Here is a 22,346-nt window from a genome sequence, read left to right as displayed (position 1 = left end):
GCCCAAAAGAGCTTTGCGATGTTTGGAAGGGAGCCAAAGCACCAATTCTATAGGTAGAAGGGAGCAGGCTTGGGCCTCTAAAGACATTCAGTCCGGTTTATAATAGGAAGAGTGTAATTGACACATTTTGGTCAGCTGTATCTATGGAAATCAGTAACTCCAAGACCTACTAAATTCTTGGGAGCATATAATGTAGTTTGTACCAATCTTCTAACCTTAGTTTCCCAAATGAATTTAAAGATTTTTGCTTGAAATTTCTAGATTGCTTCTAGCGGCACAGAAATCAGAAGAGTTTGAAAATAATGCAGCAATTTGGGTAGAACGATCATTTTTACCAACACAATTCTTCCCATCTAGGAAAGAGATGTATCAGTTCATGCCTGTACATCCTCAAGCAGTTGAGTAAAAATAGCTGGGTAATTACCCTTGTAAAGCATCAATATGTGAGGGCGTAGCTTAATTAAGATAACGACACCTGTTGCCAGGTGAAAGAATATTGGTCAGGTAATACTTTCATCTGTCAAATCTTTTGTCCATGGATGTAGTACAGTGGTGGGGTATGTTTTTATGAGGGGTAATTTCTCTATACCCAGGTACATTTTTTTTTTTGTTTGTAATAAACTGACTTCTAGAGGGATGTAGTTCTACTATTTTTTGTAGGTTTTTTTTTTGGTTTGGTTTGGTATTGGTTGTTGGTCCGTGGCAGTCTCTGAAGCAGTATATATAATTTTTCCCTTTTAAATGTAATTGTTGTTAAAAAGCAATCCTTTTATTATGTAATTCAGTCGGCAGTACTATGCGTATTCACTAATGATCCATAATGAAGCCTACTGGCTAGCAAGATACCTGCATTTGATTATTCTTTAACTGTTCCCAACTCCAGTTCAATAAGCACAGATGATACACTTAATGGTAAAAGTGAACAAAAGCTAAATGCATGCTAAAAAAAAATATAATTAGTAATGGCTATTTAGTTCTACACTAATAGCATGGGGATGATAAAAACATATGACCATTGCAGAAATGGGGTACTGTTTTGGAGTACTATATAGTAAAATGGAATTTTAGACACTTATTAGACACATAGAGTGGTGTGTCTGTCTTTTAAAAGCTTCATGTGCCACCTTAATAGAGGAAGTATGCGTACTATAACAAGAACACAAGCGGCTTCTGTCTGACCACTAAAACCTTAATTACATATTCATCCATTTATATAACAGTGATTATTAAAAGAACTCCATGTACACAGTTTTTTTTCTGGAAGCTGTAGTACAGCTTTTAGCCAGTTCAGGAGAAAAAAAAGACAACTGAGGATATTGGGAGATAATATATGGGAGTTACATCTGACCTATTGCATATTTCTATAAAATTACCATTCCCGTTATGTTTTCCAGAAGCAGTATGAAAGGACAGATATAATTAACAGTTTAAACTTTGGTCAGACATCAATGTAAATTGGACTTTCTAATTTAGAACTTCAGATTCTCCATTGATTTCTACTTGAAACAATAAATAAGATCACCTCCTGCCCAACATCCTTTGATTGACAAATGGAATGTGCGAGGTGGAAAATTGTTGGCTGAACAGCAGGTGCATTAAATCAGAAGCAGCCGCTGTACAGGTATCTTGACAGCCGCCCGAGAGACAGCTGGAGCGGGAGATTTATCCATCCATGCTGTATAGGGTGTATGTAGGAATTGGTTTGTTTTCTTCGTTCAGCCTGCAGGCTGAACAATAATAATCTATCAGTGTTTGGCCAGCTTTAGGCCAGATTCACACTGTTGCATTGTGGAAACTTGCATTACCGCAACACACATTCAGACATGCAACATAACATGCAATAACACATCAAACACATGTAAACAGACCTTTGAGCATGCTGTTCAATGCCTGACACAATATCATATTGTTTCCTTTTTTTCTTGAAGAAATATGTACTCCTGTCTTTATGAATGCATTGAAAAAAGTTTCATGAGTCAGAGACAAAAGTGGAGGTGGGTGATGTACACAATGGGGGTTATTTACGAAAGGCAAATCCACTTTGCACTGCAAGTGCACTTGAAAGTGCACTTGGAAGTGCAGTCGCTCTAAATCTAAGGGGTAGATCTGAAATGAGGGGAAGCTCTACTGATTTTATCATCCAATCATGTGCAAGCTTAAATGCTGTTTTTTATTTTCCTTGCATGTCCCCCTCGGATCTACTGAGACTTTACTTCCAAGTGCACTTTCAGTGCAAAGTGGATATTCCTTTAGTAAATAACCCCCAATGCACCCTATAAGGTAAAGTATTACATTCCTATACCTTTCCTATATAATATCACCTGAGCAGCCCTTTTGTAAGTCCATTGAGAAATGTGCAGAAGTTGAGGGTTTTTATGGGTATCTTATGGAGTGGGTCTTCTTGGAAAGCCTGGAACTGACTGTATAACCCTCATCGTCATTAACAAAATATTTGCATTTTTGTGAATAAAATGTAGGGGTATATTTAAAAGGCAGTGAATGTGGCATTCACCGAATATTTAATTAAGGTGAACCTGGCTGGTGTATGAGTTTTAAATTATAGGGCCTGAGAATGTTTGCTGAATGTCACATTCACTGCTTTATAAATATGCCTCTTAGTTTTATGTACATTTCATTCAGTGATTTAATATTGGAACATTTTAAAATTTGATAGACTATGACAAACTTGAGGAAGTACCCAATGGTCAAGATCTACATACTGTATATTGCTTAACATACATTCTATACCAAACAAAAGAGTAAGTAAATTGAACTATAGACAATTCAAAAATGTAAACTTTGCATTTTATCTCTAATTAATTTGCAAGTGGAATCATACTATGACCTCACAAAATATTGCCCAGAGCAAAAAACTGACTTATCTGCTTTAGAAATATAACATGGGGTCCATTAGGCCCCAAGAGGCCCAGGTACAGCCTGGGCCTAGCATTCAAGGGGCTTCATATAGATCGTTTTAAAGAACATTATTTTTACATCTAATGCCACGTACACACCATCGGATTTCTCATCGGAAAAGGATATGATGGCTTTTCCGACGGGATTCCGCTCAAGTTTGCCTTGCATACACACGGTCACGCAAAAGTTCGCTGAAACTACGACCGTCAAGAACGTGGTGACGTACAACACTACGACGAGCCGAGAAAATGAAGTTCAATGCTTCCGAGAATGCGTTGAATTTTTTCCCAGCATGCGTAGGAATTTTGCACGTCGGAATTGCCACAGACGATCGCTATTTCGGATAGGAACTTTTCCCGACCGAAAAATTGAGAGCATGCTCTCAATCTTTTGCTGGCTGGAATTCCGCCAGCAAAAGACCGATGGAGCATACACACGGTCACATTTTCCGACGAAAAACTTTCATTGGGTTTTTGCGGGCCAAACTTCCGATCGTGTGTACGCGGCATTAGACTAAGCCAGGTTTACTTAAAAAATATTCCAAAGTATATACTGATAAAATGCATACCAGTCCTTTAAGTATAAAATGATGCTCATTGGAGCACAGAGTATTGCTGGATCACAAAGCACCTGAACAGATACAACTCACAATCCAATTTTTATCTTTAGTAAAAATAAATTGTAAGATACTGTACCCATCGTATCCACGTCTCCATCTCCTCTTCTGCCAATCGAGATATAGTGCGAGGCAAGAATCGAACTAGCCTCTCTTTAATGACAGATGATGCTAAAGTAGTGCCCTCGGTTTCCACTAAGCTGGCAATGACATCAGCAGTCTGCCCGGATCCCTCCACCACTACACATGGGATTTTACTCTTGATTGCTGTATTTATTGCCTACTTGAAAGCAAAAAGGAATTAGGCAGAGACGAGCCAGCTCTCAATGGAGTTCTTTTATAAAACATGTTAAAATCCTTTGAGATAGAAAAACATATATACATCACAGTGCCTGTGGTGTAGCAATAAAAAGCAACACAGTACATAGCCTTCAGTGAGAGTAAATTAAAGTAAGGTTTAATTTACACGGGACGTTTTAAAACCTCTCCTGAACTATTTAACTTGACAGATAGTAACCAACGTTTACAAACTTCCGTTTTGTTGCATTTGCATGCGGCGTTTAGCCACATTTGCATTTAGAATTTTTTTTTTTTGCAAATAGTCAAAAAAGTATCTCCATTAAAAACACCTGTAAATGAAACACGGCTAAACACGAGTTACCGCGTTTACACATGTTTACAAACTGTTACAGGCATTTGGCATTTCAAATGCCTCTGAACGCATTTTTTTGCTTTCCAAAAAATGCTTCTAAACTCAACTGCCTGGAAAGGACTATAAATGACCATGTGTACATGTACTGAAAAGATAACATAGAGGAGAGTTCAGGGGCAGCTGAAAAAATTCCCAACTGCTCCTAAACGTCCGTTTACCAGCAGCAGTGTACATGAGGCCTAAACCTGTGACAATTGGGGTATAGGTTCATGGCTGCTCTGCTATACCATCCGGGCCTTGCTCTCAGGAGGGTTTCAGCTAGCCTAGCTGAGGCTGGTAAAGGGTATGAGACTTCCAGCTGCTCCTTCACTCTGCCTTTCTCCCTCTTGCCCTCCTTGTCTTCCTTCTGCCCACGGGTCCCCTCCAGGCGACTGGACCCTGGGCTCTGCTCCCCGACTGCCAGCCTTCTGACTATTTATGGGACTGTTCCCCCACCTACAGAGCCTTGCCTCCTCAGGGATAGGTGGGAACTCCATCAATATTCAGGCTGCAGCCTCTGTTTCTTCGCCCTCTAAGTTCTAGAACTTTCCATTGAGTTATAGAAGCCAGGGGGAGGTAACAGAGCTACAGCCTTGAAGCACTGCACAGGCAAAAACAAATTGAACCCCTGCTCTTCTGCCTACAGAGGAGCTAAACTAAATGTACCTACACTAAGTAACACGGAGGGTGCTACAATGACAACCAGACATCTTGCGTTTGGGGCTGGTTCACACCACAAAAATGCAGTACGTGTTCTGGATGCATTACTGCATGTGCACTTTTGATGTGCTCCGTACGTTTTTTCCTCCTTGTTTTTTTCTTGAAATTAAAAGTCTCATTCACATCTGGCAATTTGGGGTTGCATGCAAATGGCACTGCAATCATGACAAAACGTGCCACGCATGTTTGGGTGACACTCATTCTTAATGGCACATCAAGCGCAGGGCAGTTTTGTTGTGATTGACGAGTGATAATCACGGCAAACTGCATTGCGTGTAGCTTGTTGCCCAAAAGAAGCTCCTGCTCCCTTTTAGGCGACAAGCATCATGAGAGGCGGTTTGCTGCGACTGCCATGCAATTCTGGCACGTGACAATTGCGGCAAAACTGCACCGCATTTGAGGTGCCTTTAAAAATGAATGGCAACCATAATCTGTATGTGTAGCACGTTTTGCCTCAAATTACAGTGCGATTTGGAATCACAGGAAGAATAGTGGAGATTCCACCCGCGATTCCAAATCACCAGATGTGAATGGGGCCTTAAAAAGCAAAGATTAATAATGGCAGTCTTCTAGTTTTCTTTGGGCTGAGTTCACACTGTCTTCGTTTCAGGGACAAACCAGGCCCGAATTTCAGCCTGAATTCGAACCTAAAAAAACAGAGCCAAAGACGCACAGGACCCCTGTGCAATCAGCTCCGCGGCCGACCCAGGGATGTGTGAAACGGCTACATTGAGAGCCGGTCACAGTTTCCTGTCATGCAAATTGGATGCGGGAAATCCGCAGCCAATTCGCATCAGTGTGAACCCAGCCTCAGTTGTATTTTGTTTAATTTTACCTAGCTTGCATGTTATGTTAAAGCCCAACTGCAATTTCAGTTTAAATCATCTGAATATATTGCAGGTGTAGCAAAACAATGGGTGTGTAAAAGCTTACAGTTTGATTTCTTTAGAAAGCTGCCTTAACCTAAATTGAAATGCCTGTTTCTTGCTAGAAGAACCCTTGCTGTCTATGTGGAAGCAGTGGTCTCTCTGAGGAGGTCTGATGTTCCCCCCACTGAGTAAGACTTAAAGCTCTGCATTCAGCAATGTTTATGTCAATTGGAAAGCTCTTGCTTTAACTCAGCAGGGGGGTATGCTAGACCTTTGTGGAGAGACCACTGCTTCCCCACAAAGAACAAGAGCCCTTCTATACAGTGTCATGAAAATACTATTAAGTATTAACATAATGCTTTATTCTTACATGGATTAACTAAAACTGATGTCAACAGTCTGTTGAGTTCTTCTTTACAGTGTGCAGACTCTTTGTACTCAAGATAGAGAAGCAAAAGGTTCAATATAACAGTCAGGAAACTAGCACTTTCAGAAAAAGTCAATAATGACAGCATCCATGTTCTTTTCATAACAGATTTCCTTTAAACATAATATCTCTCATTGAAGATGCCGAAAGTGTACATGCATGCTGTCTCACAAAATCATTATGCCCCTATAGAGTGTTGGACCTCTATGCTGCTGGGCCCCATAGCAGTTGCATGGTTTGCTATAGCTATATATTGTGAAAGTGTTACTAAACCCAGGACCCTGCATTCATCATATCTGATCTCCCACAGTATACAGATTATGGAAATGCAATTACTTTAGTAAAAATATACTGCTTCTCATCAGGAGTATATAGCAGTCTTGTGAGCTTGTAGGAGGAGTTTTCATCCCCTCTGAATGGTCCTATGAGACTGCATGACCCCTGACCCTTTATCTAGACAGTGCTGATTGGCCCTGTGCCAAGAAAAATAAACACGCTAACAGTACACACCGAACTGAGGATGTGTAGAGTGACTCCAAAGGCTCTGTCTTACCAAGAGATGGATTGGGGACAGTGGAAGAGAGGGAGGATAAGAGAAGACAGGATCAACAGCCTTTTTACACAATGCGGAGGATTAACCCCTTAGGTTCCACAGTGAGTATATCAAGCATGCATTACTGCATATACAGACTGATTTTACTATTGTGGGTTTAGTAACACCAACCATATTTGCATAGTATATGCATATTTTACAACATCTTTAGAGCACAATTCCACGCAGATAAGCCTCTAAACCCAACCCATCCAAACAATGCTCCAAGTTGACCCGAGGCTGTCTTTTTTGACATTCCAACCCTGAGACTGTCCCTTCCAAATATAGACAGTTGGGACAAGAGTGTTTTAAATACTGTATATGAAGGAAATAATTTTTAGCCAAATTAAATTATAACCAACCACAGGTAAATTGTGATCTGTGATAAATAGCTAAACATTCTAATAGTGCAAAGAAGTAATTTATTGCAATGTTTGTAAAATGTCAACTCACCCTCAGTGTGTCCTTCCCACCTCCCTGTGCAAAACATACAATAGGAATTTTCCCACCATAATTGGATTCTGCAGAGGAAAAAGCACAACAATATTTTATATAACATATTTAAAGGATATATTTTGCATTTAGCAAATTTAAAACACTACAGTTGTATGTGTGTATTACCAATTGAATTGTGTATTGCTAGATAATTTACTCAGCCTTTCTCCACCAGGATTCCTCCAAAGGTTGCTGGGGGCTCCTTGAGCAATTAGCTATTTCTGCCTCTCAGATATGACCTACACCAATTATCTTTTCAGCTATCTGTAATAAGGATAGTCTTCACAGTGACCACCAATGTAAGAAGCATTCTTCCCACAGACCACTCCACTACACTAATGTTCTATAAGCTTTTTAAATTGTTATTATTGGCAGGAGTTCCCTGAGACCTGAAAATTAATTAAGGGCCCATCAACGTTAAAAAGGTTAATTTTACTTGCCTATCAAAATATATGCCTATCAATTCTGTATGGTTCTGGAGTCTGTGGTACTACATGGTTCAATGTAAGCAAATTCAGCACTTTCGGGTATGTTTATAACAAATCAAATTTTCTATGAATTGAGGTTATTTGGCAAGTCATTATCAAATGGGCAATATAATCAACCATATCTATACCCAAAAGTGGACACAGATTAAATTTAGCATTCTTCAAAAAGTTAAATGACCTATGTATTTGCTAATATTAAAGTGTTACTAAACCCAGGAGCCTGCATTCACTATATTTGTTCTCCCACAGTACACAGAACATGGAAATGCAATTATTTTAGTAAATAAAAACTGATAAATACCTTTTGTCATCAGCAGTACAGGTATACCCCACCTTTAAGTACACAATGGGGTTTATTTACTAAAGCTGGAAAGTGCAAAATCAGGCTCACTTCTGCATAGAAACCAATGAGCTTCTAACCTCGGCTTGTTCAATTAGGTTTGGTAATAAAAACTGGAAGCTCATTGGTTTCTATGCAGAAGTGAGCCTGATTTTGCACTTTCCAGCTTTAGTAAATAAACCCCATTGTGTACTTAAAGGTGGGGTATGCATGTATATAGCAGTCTTATGGCTTCTATCAATGTCCAGCAGAGCAGTGGTTAAAGCTTGGAGGAGGACTTTTTATTCTGCTCTGACTGTCTTATGAAGCTGCATGACCCCTGACTTTCTGTCTAGACAGTGCTCATTGGTCCTGTGCTGATCACCCCCCCCCCCCCCCCCCCCAAAAAAAAAACTCTGTAGCAATACACACCAAACTTGGCATATGCAGAGTGTCCCCAGGCTCTGTTCTATCAGCAAATGGATTGGGGACAGTAAACGAAGGGGAGGATCAGAGAAGACGGGATCAAACAGCCTTTTTTACACAACGCGGAGGATTAACCCCTTGGGTTCCACAGTGAGTACAACAAGCATGCTTTACTGCATATACAGACTGATTTTACTGTTGTGAGTTTAGTAACACTTTAATCATTTCTTATCAGATGCAGTCACTGTTTGGCAGCGCCACTGTATTCCAGCAGTTGCAGGTGGTGCTCGCAGCCTAAATACAATAGCTGGTAGTGGAGATTACTCTATCCACACTGTTAGCAACAATGGGGAAAGCAATTGGGCCGAACAAGAGAAAATCTAGCCATGTAAGGCAGTCAAATAAAAAACACTACATGCATTATACTTTAGTGAAATGACCCTTAGGCAGATAAATCCTGTACCAGGCACATTTAACTCGGAGATATACTTCTCCAACGAAGCTCTAAGATCAGCCTCAACACTTGGATGTCCATTGGTGCCATTATCCACCAGAATCAGATGCGTGTGATTGTTGTCTAGGCAGTAGAGGGGATCTCGCTTCTGCTCCTCTAGGGTGTAGTGAGCCACATAATTTCCCTGTCACAGAGGATACAGGTTACGCAAAGCATTTAATATAAGTACAGTTAGGCATAATATCAACACGATATTGATGGAGATGCAAAGGGGTTGATTTACTAAAGCTGGAGCACTCAGAATCTGGTGCAGCTGTGCATGGTAGCCAACCAGCTTCTAACTTCAGCTTGTTTAACCACTTGCCGTCCGCCATATAGCAGAATGACGGCGGCAAAGTGGTTTCAATATCCTGACTGGGCGTCATATGACGTCCGCAGGATATTGAGCCACTGGGGGTGTGCATCGCAGCGATCGTTGTTGCGGGGTGTCAGTCTGACGGAGACTCTTTACCACGTGATCAGCCATGTCCAATCACAGCTGATCACGATGTAAATAGGAAGAGCCGGTGATCTGCTTTTCCTCACTCGCATCTGAAAAACGCGAGTAGAGGAGAGCCGATCGGCTGCTCTCCTGACAGGGGGGGTCTGTGCTGATTGTTTATCAGCACAGCCCCCCCTCGAATCCCACCCATGCCCACCAGGGAAGCCGCCCAGGACCACCAGGGAAGCCATCCACACTGGACCACCAGGTATGCCCCCTAGACCCCCAGGGAAATACTAATCTGTGCCCAGGCAGCTGCCAATCAATGCCCAGGCAGCTGCCAATCAGTGCCCACTCACAATGCCTACCACTGCCAGTGCCACCAGGGATGCCTATCAGTGCCATGTATTAGTGCCGGGTATCAGTGCCCTTCAGTGCCATGTATCAGTGCCCACCAGTGCCACCCAGTGCCACCCATGAGTGCCCGTCAGTGCCGCCTATCAATGCCCATCAGTGCTGCATATCAGTGCCACCCATCAGTGCTGCCTACCAGTGCCCATCATTGCTGCATATCAGTGCCCATCATCAGTGCCCGTCAGTGCCCGCTCATTGGTGCCACCTCATCGGTGCCGCCTTATCAGTGCCTGTCAGTGCCGCCTTATCAGTGCCCATCAGTGAAAGAGAAAACTTACTTATTTACAACATTTTTTAACAGAAACAAAAGCAAAACTTTTTTTTTTTTTCTAAATTTTTGGGGTTTTTTTATTTGTTTAGCAAAAAATAAAAAAAGCAGAGGTGATCAAATACCACCAAAAGAAATCTCTATTTGTGGGAACAAAATGATAAAAATTTAGTTTGGGTACAGTGTTGGATGACCGCGCAATTGTCATTCAAACTGCGACAGCGCTGAAAATTGGTCCTGGCAGGAAGGTGTATAAGTGCCCTGTATTGAAGTGGTTAATTAAGCTTTGACAATAAAACCTGGAAGCTGATTGGTTTCTATACAAAGCTGCACAAAATTTTGCACTCTTCAGTATTATTAAATAACCCCCATAGAGTTTTCAACATAATTCAGGTCAAAATTGCACATTACTGCACATTTACTTATACATTTAAAGCAGGAAAAGTTTGTTGACTTCATGATGCACAGCATTTGAGTTCGGTATAGGTATATAATATTTTCAATATGTTAGCACCCCTAGCTCCAAAATCATTTATAATATAGTAAATTGAAATTCATGCACCTCCGTTGGGGACGTCCGGGTCAGTGTGTCCCGGTTAGAGATCATGCCCCAGGCTGCGATGCCGATAGCCACTACTTTTTCTTCTGAGCTCCGGCTTATGGTGTTATCTCTAACCACTTCTCCTATGTACTTCATAAGACCATAGTGAGTTCCACCTGTAAATATCCAGGCTCCTAAGTGTGGGAAAAGGAAAATAATTTAACAAAGACTTGCATCTTAATGTAAACCTCCTCTACCAATGCATTCAATAGTTAAACACAATATAAAGGGTTTGAAGAAATTGTCTTCCAACTAATCATACTTCTCTTTTTACTTTTTATACTCCACTTGGTGAAAGTGGAATCTGACTGGTCACTACAAACAACACAGGCAGTTCTCCCCACCATACATGTAAGTACTAGATATATGCAAATTTAAGCCAGTTGAGGCAATTCGGTTGGATTATGTTTGTGACGGAGTGCCCATTTAATCCTGATGTTTGGCTACAGATGCAGGCCCTTTTAACTTATTAACTGCAACTCTGGTTCCAACAGTTCCTGGACACACTCAGGGAGAATACATTCTTTAGCTTTCCCTCAGCAGCAAAGGGAAGCCAAAGCTGATGAGCCAGAAGTAGTCAGGCAAGTGATCTGCAGCCAGGTGAAAGGTCTCCACTATCAAAACCAGCGTGCAGGCAGCTGAGCCTAATTGCACACAGTTTCCCCAGAAGACTCAGCAACTGTAGGTAACCCCTCCCCGACTGTTACCAGAGTACTGCAGTTCCAGTGGGGTAGCCCATTAAACTTGGGCATTGGATTTCTCCAGCTGCTCACCTTTTTACTTGGACTTCACTGAAGGAATACTGTTGATGAGGATTATCACAAGTAGCTGTACTCTGAACTGTTTTTCTAAAGACCGTATTCAGAGAGTAGTGGTTAATGATTCCTACTCAGAATGGTCTAAGGTTATTAGTAGTGTACCCCAAGGTTCAGTGTTGGGACCCTTACTTTTTAACATATTTATAAATGATATAGGTTCTGGGATTAAAAGTACTATTTCAGTGATTGCGGATGACACCAAGCTATGGAAGGGAAGGAATTTTTCCCCAGCTGGAGCAAATTGGATCATGCTTTATTGGGGTTTTTTGCCTTCCTCTGGATCAACTGTGGGTATAGTTTTGTGTATATACACTGAGCAAAATTTTAAACGCAACACTTTTGTGTTTGCCCCTATTTATCATGAGCTGAACTCAAAGATCTATGACTTTTTCTATGTACACAAAAGGCCTATTTCTCTCAAATATTGTTCACAAATCTGTCTAAATCTGTGTTAGTGAGCACTTCTCCTTTGCCCAGATAATCCATCCACCTCACAGGTGTGGCATATCAAGATGCTGATTAGACAGTATGATTATTGCACAGGTGTGCCACAATAAAAGGCCTCTCAAAAATGTGCAGGCCTCGCAAGTTTTGAGGGAGCGTGCAATTGACATGCTGACTGCAGGAATGTCCACCATAGCTGTTGCCCTTGAATTGAATGTTCATTTCTCTACCACAAGCTGCCTCCAAAGGTGTTTCAGAGAATTTGGCAGTATATCCAATTGGCCTCACAACCACAGACCACGTGTAACCACACCAGCCCAGGACCTCCACATCCAGCATCTTCACCTCCAAGATCATCTGAGACCAGCCACCCGGACAGCTGCTGCAACAATCAGTTTGCATAACCAAAGAATTTCTGCAAAAAACTGTCAGAAACCATCTCATGGATGCTCATCTGCATACTCGTTGTCCTCGTCGGGGCCTCGACCTGACTGCAGTTCGTCGTCATAACCGACTTGAGTGGGCAAATGCTCACATTGGATGGCGTCTGGCACTTTGAAGAGGTGTTCTCTTCGCGGATGAATCCCGGTTTTCACTGTACAGGGCAAATGGTAGACGGCATGTATGGCATTGTGTGGATGAGCGGTTTGCTGATGTCAATGTTGTGGATCCAGTGCTATGGTCAACGAACACAGGTGCATCTAATTGATGGCATTTTGAATGCACAGAGATACTGTGACAAGATCCTGAGGCCCATAATTGTGCCATTCATCCACGACCATCACCTCATGTTGCAGCATCATAATGCATGGCCCCATGTTGCAAGGATCTGTACACAATTCCTGGAAGCTGAAAACATCCTAGTTCTTGCATGGCTAGCATACTCACCGGACATGACACCCATTGAGCATGTTTGGGATGCTCTGGATCGGCGTATACGACGCAATGTTCCAGTTCCTGCCAATATCCAGCAACTTTGCACAGCCATTGAAGAGGGATGGACCAACATTCCACAGGCCACAATCAACAACCTGATCAACTCTATGCGAAAGAGATGTGGTGCACTGCGTGAGGCAAATGGTGGTCACATCAGATACTGACTTGTTTTCGGATCCCCCGGACCACCACAATACAGTAAAACTGCACATTTTAGAGTTTCCTTTTATTGTTACCAGCCTAAGGCACACCTGTGCAATAATCATGCTGTCTAATTAGCATCTTGATATTCCACACTTGTGAGGTGGGTGGATTATCTGGGCAAAGGAGAAATGCGCACTAACACAGATTTAGACAGATTTGTGAACAATAATTGAGGGAAATAGGCCTTTTAGTGTATATAGAAAAAGTCGTAGATCTTTGGGTTCAGGTCATGATAAATAGGGGCAAACACAAAAGCGTTGCGTTTATAATTTTGCTCAGTGTAGGATTGTATATTTTTTTTATTTTTTTTCCATTGATTGTTTGAACTGGATGGACTTTTCTTTTCTGTGTCTTTTTTCAACCAGAATAACTATATAATTATGTAGTGATTTCTTGACTTTCTGTTGTTATAGAGACTATGCTGTGCAGCCATGTTACCCTGACTGAGTCACAGAGACATTACTGTATAGAGTCCATGTTTGTGCAGCTTCCATTATCCTGCAGTCTATGCATGTCTTTAGCCATCATGAACCTATTTATTGTTATTGCTTCTAACTTTGTACCTGCTCAATAAACTGCAAGTTAAAATGCTCCCTGTCTGATCATTCTGATCTATTCTGTTAAATGTCTTGTTTTCCGGCGGTCTCATGTCTTAATACAATTTCACAATTTTTTTATTCTGCAAAAAGGCTGTAATAATATTTTGCTCTTGATCATTCCTAATCCCACACAATTGCTATTGGGGTCTCCCAAATTACCTTTGCTCTGTGCAATATAGATTAGACGGCTAAAGATCTTCCGCATTCTTGGTTTCAGAGAGAAGTTCTTGGCACCACCCGTCACAGAGATGATGAGGTTTGGTGTTTTAAGCTGCCAGTATTTTGTCATGAGCTCATATAATGTCTCTGGTGTTGTCTCCCGGGACAAGCGAATATACTAAAATTAGAAGATTCACAGTGAATAACTATGCCTAAAGGACAGTACCTGCAAATATCTGATATCTGTAATAATCAATAAAAATAATGACATAATTTGTTACAGTTGTAGCACTCTCCTGGATAGGTTGCTAGGATGATAGGCAAATGCAGTTCTTTTTGGCCCCTCTGTAATAATTTGAGCAGCTATTGATTTCTTTGGGCTGTTTTAGATTTCACAGGCTGCAGCTTTGATTGCTTCCCCTTGCATTCTGGAAGCTTCCAGAACATAGAGGGCTGGGAGAGTCAAATCTTGAATATTTATGGTTCCGCAGCCAGTCCCTGGGGAGATGTGCCCAGTAGGTGGCTGGAAGATAAAATAAATAGTTTGAGGTCTAGAACAGCATTGTTCTTGTCCTTCTGGAGAAGTCCCACAGCCTTGGGGACTCTGCCCCTCTGATGCAGTCTTTGCTGATTTTCATTAAGATCCCAGCTGTGGCAGAGCTGGGGGGGCTATTCCTAATCAATTTTGGGGATAACCAAGTAGTCCCATCTATGGATCTGGTCTGGAGGAATCACAGAAGAATGTCGGGTGGAAGCTGGAAGGTGTCCAGCTGTCCTGTGGCATTGTGAGTATTAACCCCTCCCTCCCTAAAGAGTGTCTGGTGGAAGTTAGGAACTGAATACTTGTCCTGATGCATAAGGAAAGGAAGGAAACTGGGGGGTTTAGCTGTCCTGGCGGGACATTATGAGAATAGACCAGAGCACAAGGTACAAGTGGCGTGTCCTGTTCTGAAAGAAAAGTGCCACCAGCAGCTCTTTTCTGAGACAGCACTTACAGGGTCTCAGTTCTGGTAATTCCTAAGACTGTTCAGAGAAGCCTAGACTAGTCGAGAGTGTCCTCGTGTGACTATTCAGCATGACTTGAGTATCCCATACCACCCTAACTCCTCTTTCATCCCAAGTTCAACAGGCAATAAACTAAAAAAACAACAACCCCTAGACTGTTTGTTGGAACTGGAGTGAATGGACTGTTGCTTTGGTGACTGGTGGCCTCTGCACTGTCTGGGAAAGAACCAGTTAAAATTTGCGGCCCTTTCGGGGTTAGCACTACACAGTAATACAACGGAATAGAGGTACCTTATAGTTATAGATATAAAAATGTAATGCTAAAAAATAACATTATTTTATGATGCATTGTAAAATAGAAATTGGAAAAAATATCAACTGGTCCATCTTGTTGGAGATGCACAGAATAAATGGATGATTATCTACATTATTGGATTTATGTCTCTTTTCATTTACAAATTTGTTCAGAAAATTGGGTTTATTTTTTAAAATTATGTTAGCAGGCAGACTGCTTTGTGCAGTAATATTTGCTAAATCACACTTGGAAAACATAGTATACCTATTTAGCAAGCAGACAATAAATTCAGTTTTGTTATAAATTTGGGCATTGGTTGCACATAATTACAATAGAAACCTAGACTACATTTAGTCAACAGTAAAAATTCTATTGTTTACATACATTTTATTCAGTAGAGACCCATACTGCACTTTTAGGAAATCATGATCTAAACTAAAATTGCCTTGTACTTATCTTTCTTTTAAATTTCTCAATATGTCAGGTTTATTCCAACAACAAAAATCTTTTTATCTGGCTAGCTGTTCAACCAAAAAAAAAAAAAACGAGATTAGCTACGGCAGTACAAATCATTTTACATGCTGTCTTAAATACATCCCAGGCAGCAACTTCCCATACTATGTCATTCTTCTAAACAAGGTAGCCAACCCAGGAAAGCCTTAAGATGACGGCTCAGGCATTAGCACAAGCCAATGCCATAGCCCAAATCATTTTTTAAACAAACGTATTGAATTATTAAAGTGGCATTACAGTAAGGGTAAAACACAATGCACATCAAACTTTTTATGTGTGTGTTTTGAGCCATTTAGCCATGTGCTTTATTTTTAATTCCTGAGTACTGAAGAAGCAGTAAAGGAGGTTGGCTTTAAAAGTGTGTCTGTACACCTGAGGTGGATATTAATAACATACCTTGCCTCTTCTTCCAAATGCTTCAAACTGAATATCTCCATATGCATCTGTAGGCAGCTCTTTTGTGTGCTTCTTATAGTTCCACTTATCGTTCTGGTTGGTCTGAGTCCCTTCAATATGTTGAATCTTGGAGTATCCACATTTACAAATGCCATCTCTACAACAAGAAAACACATTCATGAAATACAGTTTTAAAGTATAAGGTCACTTTCACACTAATGCCGCGTACAAACGAGTGGACTGTCCGACAGAAAGAGTCCGACGGAAGCTTTTCATCGTATATACCGATCGTGTGTAGGCCTTGTTAGAGCAGATATGCTTTCAGCACTCATCAGATTTTCTTTGTCGAAAAATCTGACGGACCTAGAAATAGAACATGTTGTAAATCTTTCCGACGGACCCAATTCCTTTTGGAAAAACCGATTGTCTGTATGCCGGTCTGACGGACCAAAAAAGACACATGCTCTGAAGCAAGTACGAGACGGAAGCTATTGGCTACTTGCTATTGAACTTCCTTTTTCTAGTCCCGTCGTAAATGTTGTACGTCACCGTGTTCTGGACGGTCGGACTTTGGTCTGACTTTGGGTTGACCGTGTGTAGGCAAAACCGCTTGAATGGAATTCAGTCGGAGTTACGTCGGAGAAACCGTTGGATTTTATTACAACGGCTAAACCAGCTGTGTGTACACGGCATAAGGCGCTTTACAGGCGTTTTAGCGCTAAAAATAGCGCCTGTAAAGCACCTCTCCTATCACTCCAGTGTGAAAGCTCGAGTGCTTTCACACTGGAGCGGTACACTTGCGGGACGTTAAAAAAAGTCCTGCAAGCAGCATCTTTGGGGTGATTTAGGAGCGGTGTATACACTGCTCATAAAACGCCCTGCCCATTGAAATGAATGGGCAGCGCTGCCGAAGCACCTGCAAAGCGGTTAAAAGCGTACCGCTGGGGTTAAAAGCGTACCGCTAGCGGCATCAAAGCGCCGCTTTAAAAGTGGTAAAGCACCGTTAAAACTAGCGGCGCTTTACCGCCCCAACCGCCTCAGTGTGAAAATGCCCTAAAAGTTGTAAACATATGGGCATTTTAAAGCTGAACCAATATCCAGCACAGCAAGACAAGGGGAGGGATTTCACCTGTGTATCTGTGTGCTAATTATGCTGCTAACTTCTTGTAAGTGACTTTACTGTCATGGCCACAAAAAAGAGGCCCTCAATGTACAGGGCCTTGAAAAAGTATTCATACACCTTGAAATTTTACACATTTTGTCATGTTACAACCAAAAATGTAAATTTTATGGGTTTTTTTTGTGATAGACCAACACAAAGTGGCACATAATTGTGAAGTGGAAGGAAAACGATAAATTGTTTTTAAAACTTTTTTACAAATAAATATGTGAAATGCGTGGCGTGCATTTGCATTCAGCCCCCTGAGTCAATACTTTGTAGAACCACCTTTCGCTGCAATTACAGCTGCAAGTCTTTTTGGGAATGTCTCTATCAGCTTTGCACATCTAGAGAGTAAAATTTTTGCCCATTCTTCTTTGCAAAATAGGTCAAGCACAGTCAGATTGGATGGAGAGCGTCTGTGAACAATAATTTTCAAGTTTCGCCACACATTCTTAATTGGATTTAGGTCTGGACGTTGATTGGGCCATTCTAAACACATGAAAATGCTTTGATCTAAACCATTCCATTGTAGCTCTGGCTGTATGTTTAGGGTCGTTGTCCTGCTGGAAGGTGAACATCCGCCCCAGTCTCAAGTCTTTTACAGACTCTAACAGGTTTTCTTCTAAGATTGCCCTGTGTTTGGCTCCATCCATCTTCCCATCAACTCTGAGCAGCTTCCCTGTCCCTGCTGAAGAAAAGCATCCCCACAACATGATGCTGCCACCACCATGTTTCACGGTGGGGATGGTGTGTTCAGAGTGATGTGCAGTGTTATTTTTCTGCCACACATAGCATTTTGCTTTTAGGCCAAAAAGTTTAATTTTGGTCTCATCTGACCACAGCACCTTTTTCCACATGTTTGCTGTGTCTTCCACATGGCTTCTCACAAATTGCAAACGGGAATTCTTATGGCTTTCTTTCAACAATGGTTTTCTTCTTGCCACTTTTCCAAAAAGGCCAGATATGTGGAGTGCACAACTAATAGTTATCATGTAGACAGATTCTCCCACCTGAGCTGTGGATCTCTGCAGCTCCTCCCAGAGTTACCATGGGCTTCTTGGTTGCTTCTCTGATTAATGCTCTTCCTGCCTGGCTTGTCAGTTTAGGTGGGCGGCCATGTCTTGGTAGGTTTGTAGTTGTGCCATACTCTTTCCATTTTCGGATGGTGGATTGAACAGTGCTCCCTGCTTTAAACGTCTCAACAACTTTCTCCCTGACCTGTCAGGTGTGTTCTTAGGCCTTCATGATGCTGTTTGTTCACTAAGGTTCTCTAACAAACCTCTGAGGGCTTCACAAGACAGCTGCATTTATACTGAGATTAAATTACACACAGGTAGACTCGATTTACTAATTAGGTGACTTCTGAAGCAATTGGTTCCACTCGATTTTAGTTAGGGGTATCAGAGTAAAGGAGGCTGAATACAAATGCACGCCACACTTTTCACATATATTTATTTAAAAATAATTTGGAAAACCATTTATTATTTTCCTTTTACTTCACAATTATGTGCCACTTTGTGTTGGTTTTTCACATAAAATCCCAGTAAAATACATTTACGTTTTTGGTTGTAATGTGACAAAATGTGGAGAATTTCAAGGGGTATTTATACTTTTTTCAAGGCACTGTAAGTAATAGTGGTATTTGTATAAAGTAAGCACTGGCTCTCTTATAGCTCATTAAGAATGACGTGCTCCAAATTTGCCATCTACTGCAGTTTTCCACGGACTTGTAATGGTTGAAAAAATCAGGCAAATATTGTAATAAACCAAAAATAACTCCATACACAGATCTAACTGTGCTCAAAGATTTCCACAATAAGCCAGAATCAAGACCATACACACAAGTATCGCACAAGTATTTTGCAAGTACCCAAAACAAATGCAGTTAATGACTATATGCTATAAAGTAGCAACAAATAAGCTGAAAAAAGTGCATGGTAAATATATAGCATTAAAAAAAGTAACCTAAGAAAGGGTTGTATAGTAATAAATACATAATGGCACTCTGAGGTGATACTTTACACCTCAGTGAGAGTGTCATTATGTATTTACTACTATCCAAGGTGTTTCCTGTCATGTTGCAGTGATCTTCTCTAAAGATGTGCAGTTAGGGTCATGAATACTCACTTCTTTCCCCAAACTGCCTCCATCTCCTGTAGACTCTTGGTAAACCGTGCAATGGTGTACAGTAGCGCATAATCTAGACCACTGTACTTGTACTATGTCCACAGGAGATTGCAGGATTTCAGAATCTTGGAGTTGGATTTAGCACTGAGTGGGACTCAGGAGTTGGGGGAACATGAAGTACCCCCTGGGGGACATTAGGGATTAAAATGTATACTTACTGTGATCTTGCATCCTTGGTGTATGTTATGCACTCCCTCTTCTTGAAGTTCTCCTCAATAAATTTGACAGCATCCTGTAATGTGAGAATCACATGTAGCATCAAAGAAAGGAACCCTTTCTTAGGCTAACTGGTAGGTGTTCAGGTGTGAACTTACTAATTCATCCAGTGACAACTCTATACTGCGGGACATGCTAGAGTACAACGTGCGGGAACTCTCCAGCAGACCGCTCCTCCGACTCCTCATCCTGGCCAGATCTGTGGAATTCTCCAGTAATCTAGAGAGAGAGAGGAAACCATTTTAGTGTATGCAGGCTTTTTCATATAACCAGCACAAGTAGCAATGATAACTGTGTGTGCAAAGTGCCTATAAGAAAAAAAAATATCTCTAAAGAATATATGTGAATCAGAATGTAAAGTCATATTCATTTTCCACATTTTTTTCCAATTATTTCTAGCCTATAAACAACAACGAAAGGTGCTACTACCTCAAAATAATGAAACTCCTCCTGAGCTATCGGGTACAGGATGTGCAGTTGCTTAGCTGCCAAAGTGATGAATGGATAAAGGACAATCCGCAACTCCATACATGCTCTTTAAATCAGTCCAAAGTTATTATATCTCCATAAAGATAGAAGTACAGCAGAGGTAGACACATTTCAGCCGCAACGGCCTTTTACACAAGGCTGTTGTGGCAGAAACGAGTCTACCTCTATTGTACTTTTATCTTTATGGAGATATAATAAATTTGGACTGATTTAAAGAGCATGTATGGAGTTGCGGATTGTCCTTTATCTATTTCTAGCCTATGCCTAAATATCTGAATGATCTTGAAGTTTGTACAGTTTTGTGAAGAGCCCCACATCCTTGAATTCTTTGACATCTCTTCACTATATCCCGTTGATAGGCACTGCTGTGTCACACATTTCACAGAGCTTGCCTTCTGAACTACAGAGGTGCTGAGAGGAGGTGCAGTCAGTACAGAAACCATAGCTTGCAGACAGCAAGGTACCATGGGATAGGTAGTCCTTAGAAATCGAAAGCAAACAGCTGAGGAGAAGCTGCAATGCATGCACGGAATCCAGGAAATTGTGAACAGAGATGGCCAGCACACATGCAGAACTCACAACGTGAACATGATGTTATACAATGAAAGTGTATGCTGTGGCCAAAGATTTCCTTTAAAGTGTTACTAAACCCAGGACCCTGTATTCACTATATCTGGTCTTTTACAGTACACAGAACATGGTAAAGCAATTATTTTAGTAAATATAAACTGTTAAATACCTTTTATCGGCAGCAGTATATAGCAGTCTTGTGACTTCTATTAGTGTCCGGCTGAGCACTGGTTAACCACTTCCCGCCCGCCCTATAGCGGATTGACGTCCGGGAAGTGGTTCTGTTATCCTGACTGGACGTCATATGACGTCCAGCAGGATAACATGCCGCAGCGCGCCCCGGGGGGCGCGCATCGCGGCGATCGGTGGAGCGGTGTGTCAGCCTGACACACCGCTACACCGATCTTGGTAAAGAGCCTCCGGCGGAGGCTCTTTACCACGTGATCAGCCGTGTCCAATCATGGCTGATCACGCTGTCAATGGGAAGAGCCGTTGATCGGCTCTTCCTCACTCGCGTCTGACAGACGCGAGTAGAGGAGAGCCGATCGGCAGCTCTCCTGGCAGGGGGGTCTGCGCTGATTGTTTATCAGCGCAGCCCCCCTCAGATCACCACACTGGACCACCAGGGATCGCCACTAGGACCACCAGGGAAGGGGCAACATGGATGGCCAGGTATGTACCCCATGGCCATCCACATGTGCCCAATCTGTGCCAATCAGTGCCCACAAATGGGCACTGATTGGCACCATTATGTCACTGATCTGCCCAGCAATGCCCAGATCTGCCCAGCAATGTTTTATCAGTGCCACCTGTCATTGCCCATCTGTGCCACCTGTCATTGCCCATTGGTGCCACCTGTCACTGCCCATCTGTGCCCATCTGTGCCCATCAGTGCCCACCTATCAGTGCCCATCAGTGCCACACATCAGTGCCACCCATAAGTACCCATCAGTGCCACCCATATGTACCAATCAATGCCACCTACAAGTGCCCATCAGTGCCGCCTATGAGTGCCCATCGGTGCCACCTATGAGTGCCCATCAGTGCCGCATACCAGTGCCACCTATCAGTGCCCATCAGTGCCGCCTATCAGTGCCCATCATCAGTGCCCGTTAGTGCCACCTCATCAGTGCCACCTCATTGGTGCCACCTCATCGGTGCCCATCAGTGCCGCCGTATCAGTGCCCATCAGTGCAGCCATATCAATGCCCATCATTGAAGGAGAAAACGTACTTATTTACAAAAAATTTTTAACAGAAACAAAGAAAAACTTGTTTTATTTTCAAAATTTTCGGTCTTTTTTTATTTGTTGCGCAAAAAATAAAAACCGCAGAGGTGATCAAATACCACCAAAAGAAAGCTCTATTTGTGGGAACAAAATGATAAAATATTTGTTTGGGTACAGTGTAGCATGACCGCGCAATTGTCATTCAAATTGCGACAGCACTGAAAGGTGAAAATTGGCCTGGGCGGGAAGGTGTCTAAGTGCCTGGTATTGAAGTGGTTAAAGCTTGTAGGAGAAGTTTTCATTCTCCTCTGACTGTCCTATGAGGCTGCATGACCCCTGACCCTCTGT

The 22,346-nt window shown here is 41.9% G+C and overlaps 1 protein-coding gene across 1 annotated transcript in view; it reads right to left on the bottom strand.

The window, feature by feature from the left end:
• The window catches only part of TRPM8 (transient receptor potential cation channel subfamily M member 8), a 167,000-nt gene that overhangs the window by 100,057 nt on the left and 44,597 nt on the right, over positions 1-22,346 (bottom strand). The window contains exons 3-10 of the mRNA XM_073634952.1: positions 19,810-19,930; positions 19,654-19,727; positions 16,147-16,303; positions 13,938-14,115; positions 10,739-10,911; positions 9,023-9,197; positions 7,285-7,352; positions 3,612-3,812 (exon numbers count right to left, since the gene is read on the bottom strand). Of these exons, the coding sequence (XP_073491053.1) occupies positions 3,612-3,812; positions 7,285-7,352; positions 9,023-9,197; positions 10,739-10,911; positions 13,938-14,115; positions 16,147-16,303; positions 19,654-19,727; positions 19,810-19,930 (1,147 nt within the window). The remainder of the gene's footprint in view (positions 1-3,611; positions 3,813-7,284; positions 7,353-9,022; positions 9,198-10,738; positions 10,912-13,937; positions 14,116-16,146; positions 16,304-19,653; positions 19,728-19,809; positions 19,931-22,346) is intronic.

The sequence above is a fragment of the Aquarana catesbeiana genome, linkage group LG06 (genome assembly GCF_042186555.1).
Source record: "Aquarana catesbeiana isolate 2022-GZ linkage group LG06, ASM4218655v1, whole genome shotgun sequence".
Lineage (NCBI taxonomy): Eukaryota > Metazoa > Chordata > Amphibia > Anura > Ranidae > Aquarana > Aquarana catesbeiana.
This window is presented reverse-complemented; position numbering and strand designations above follow the sequence as displayed.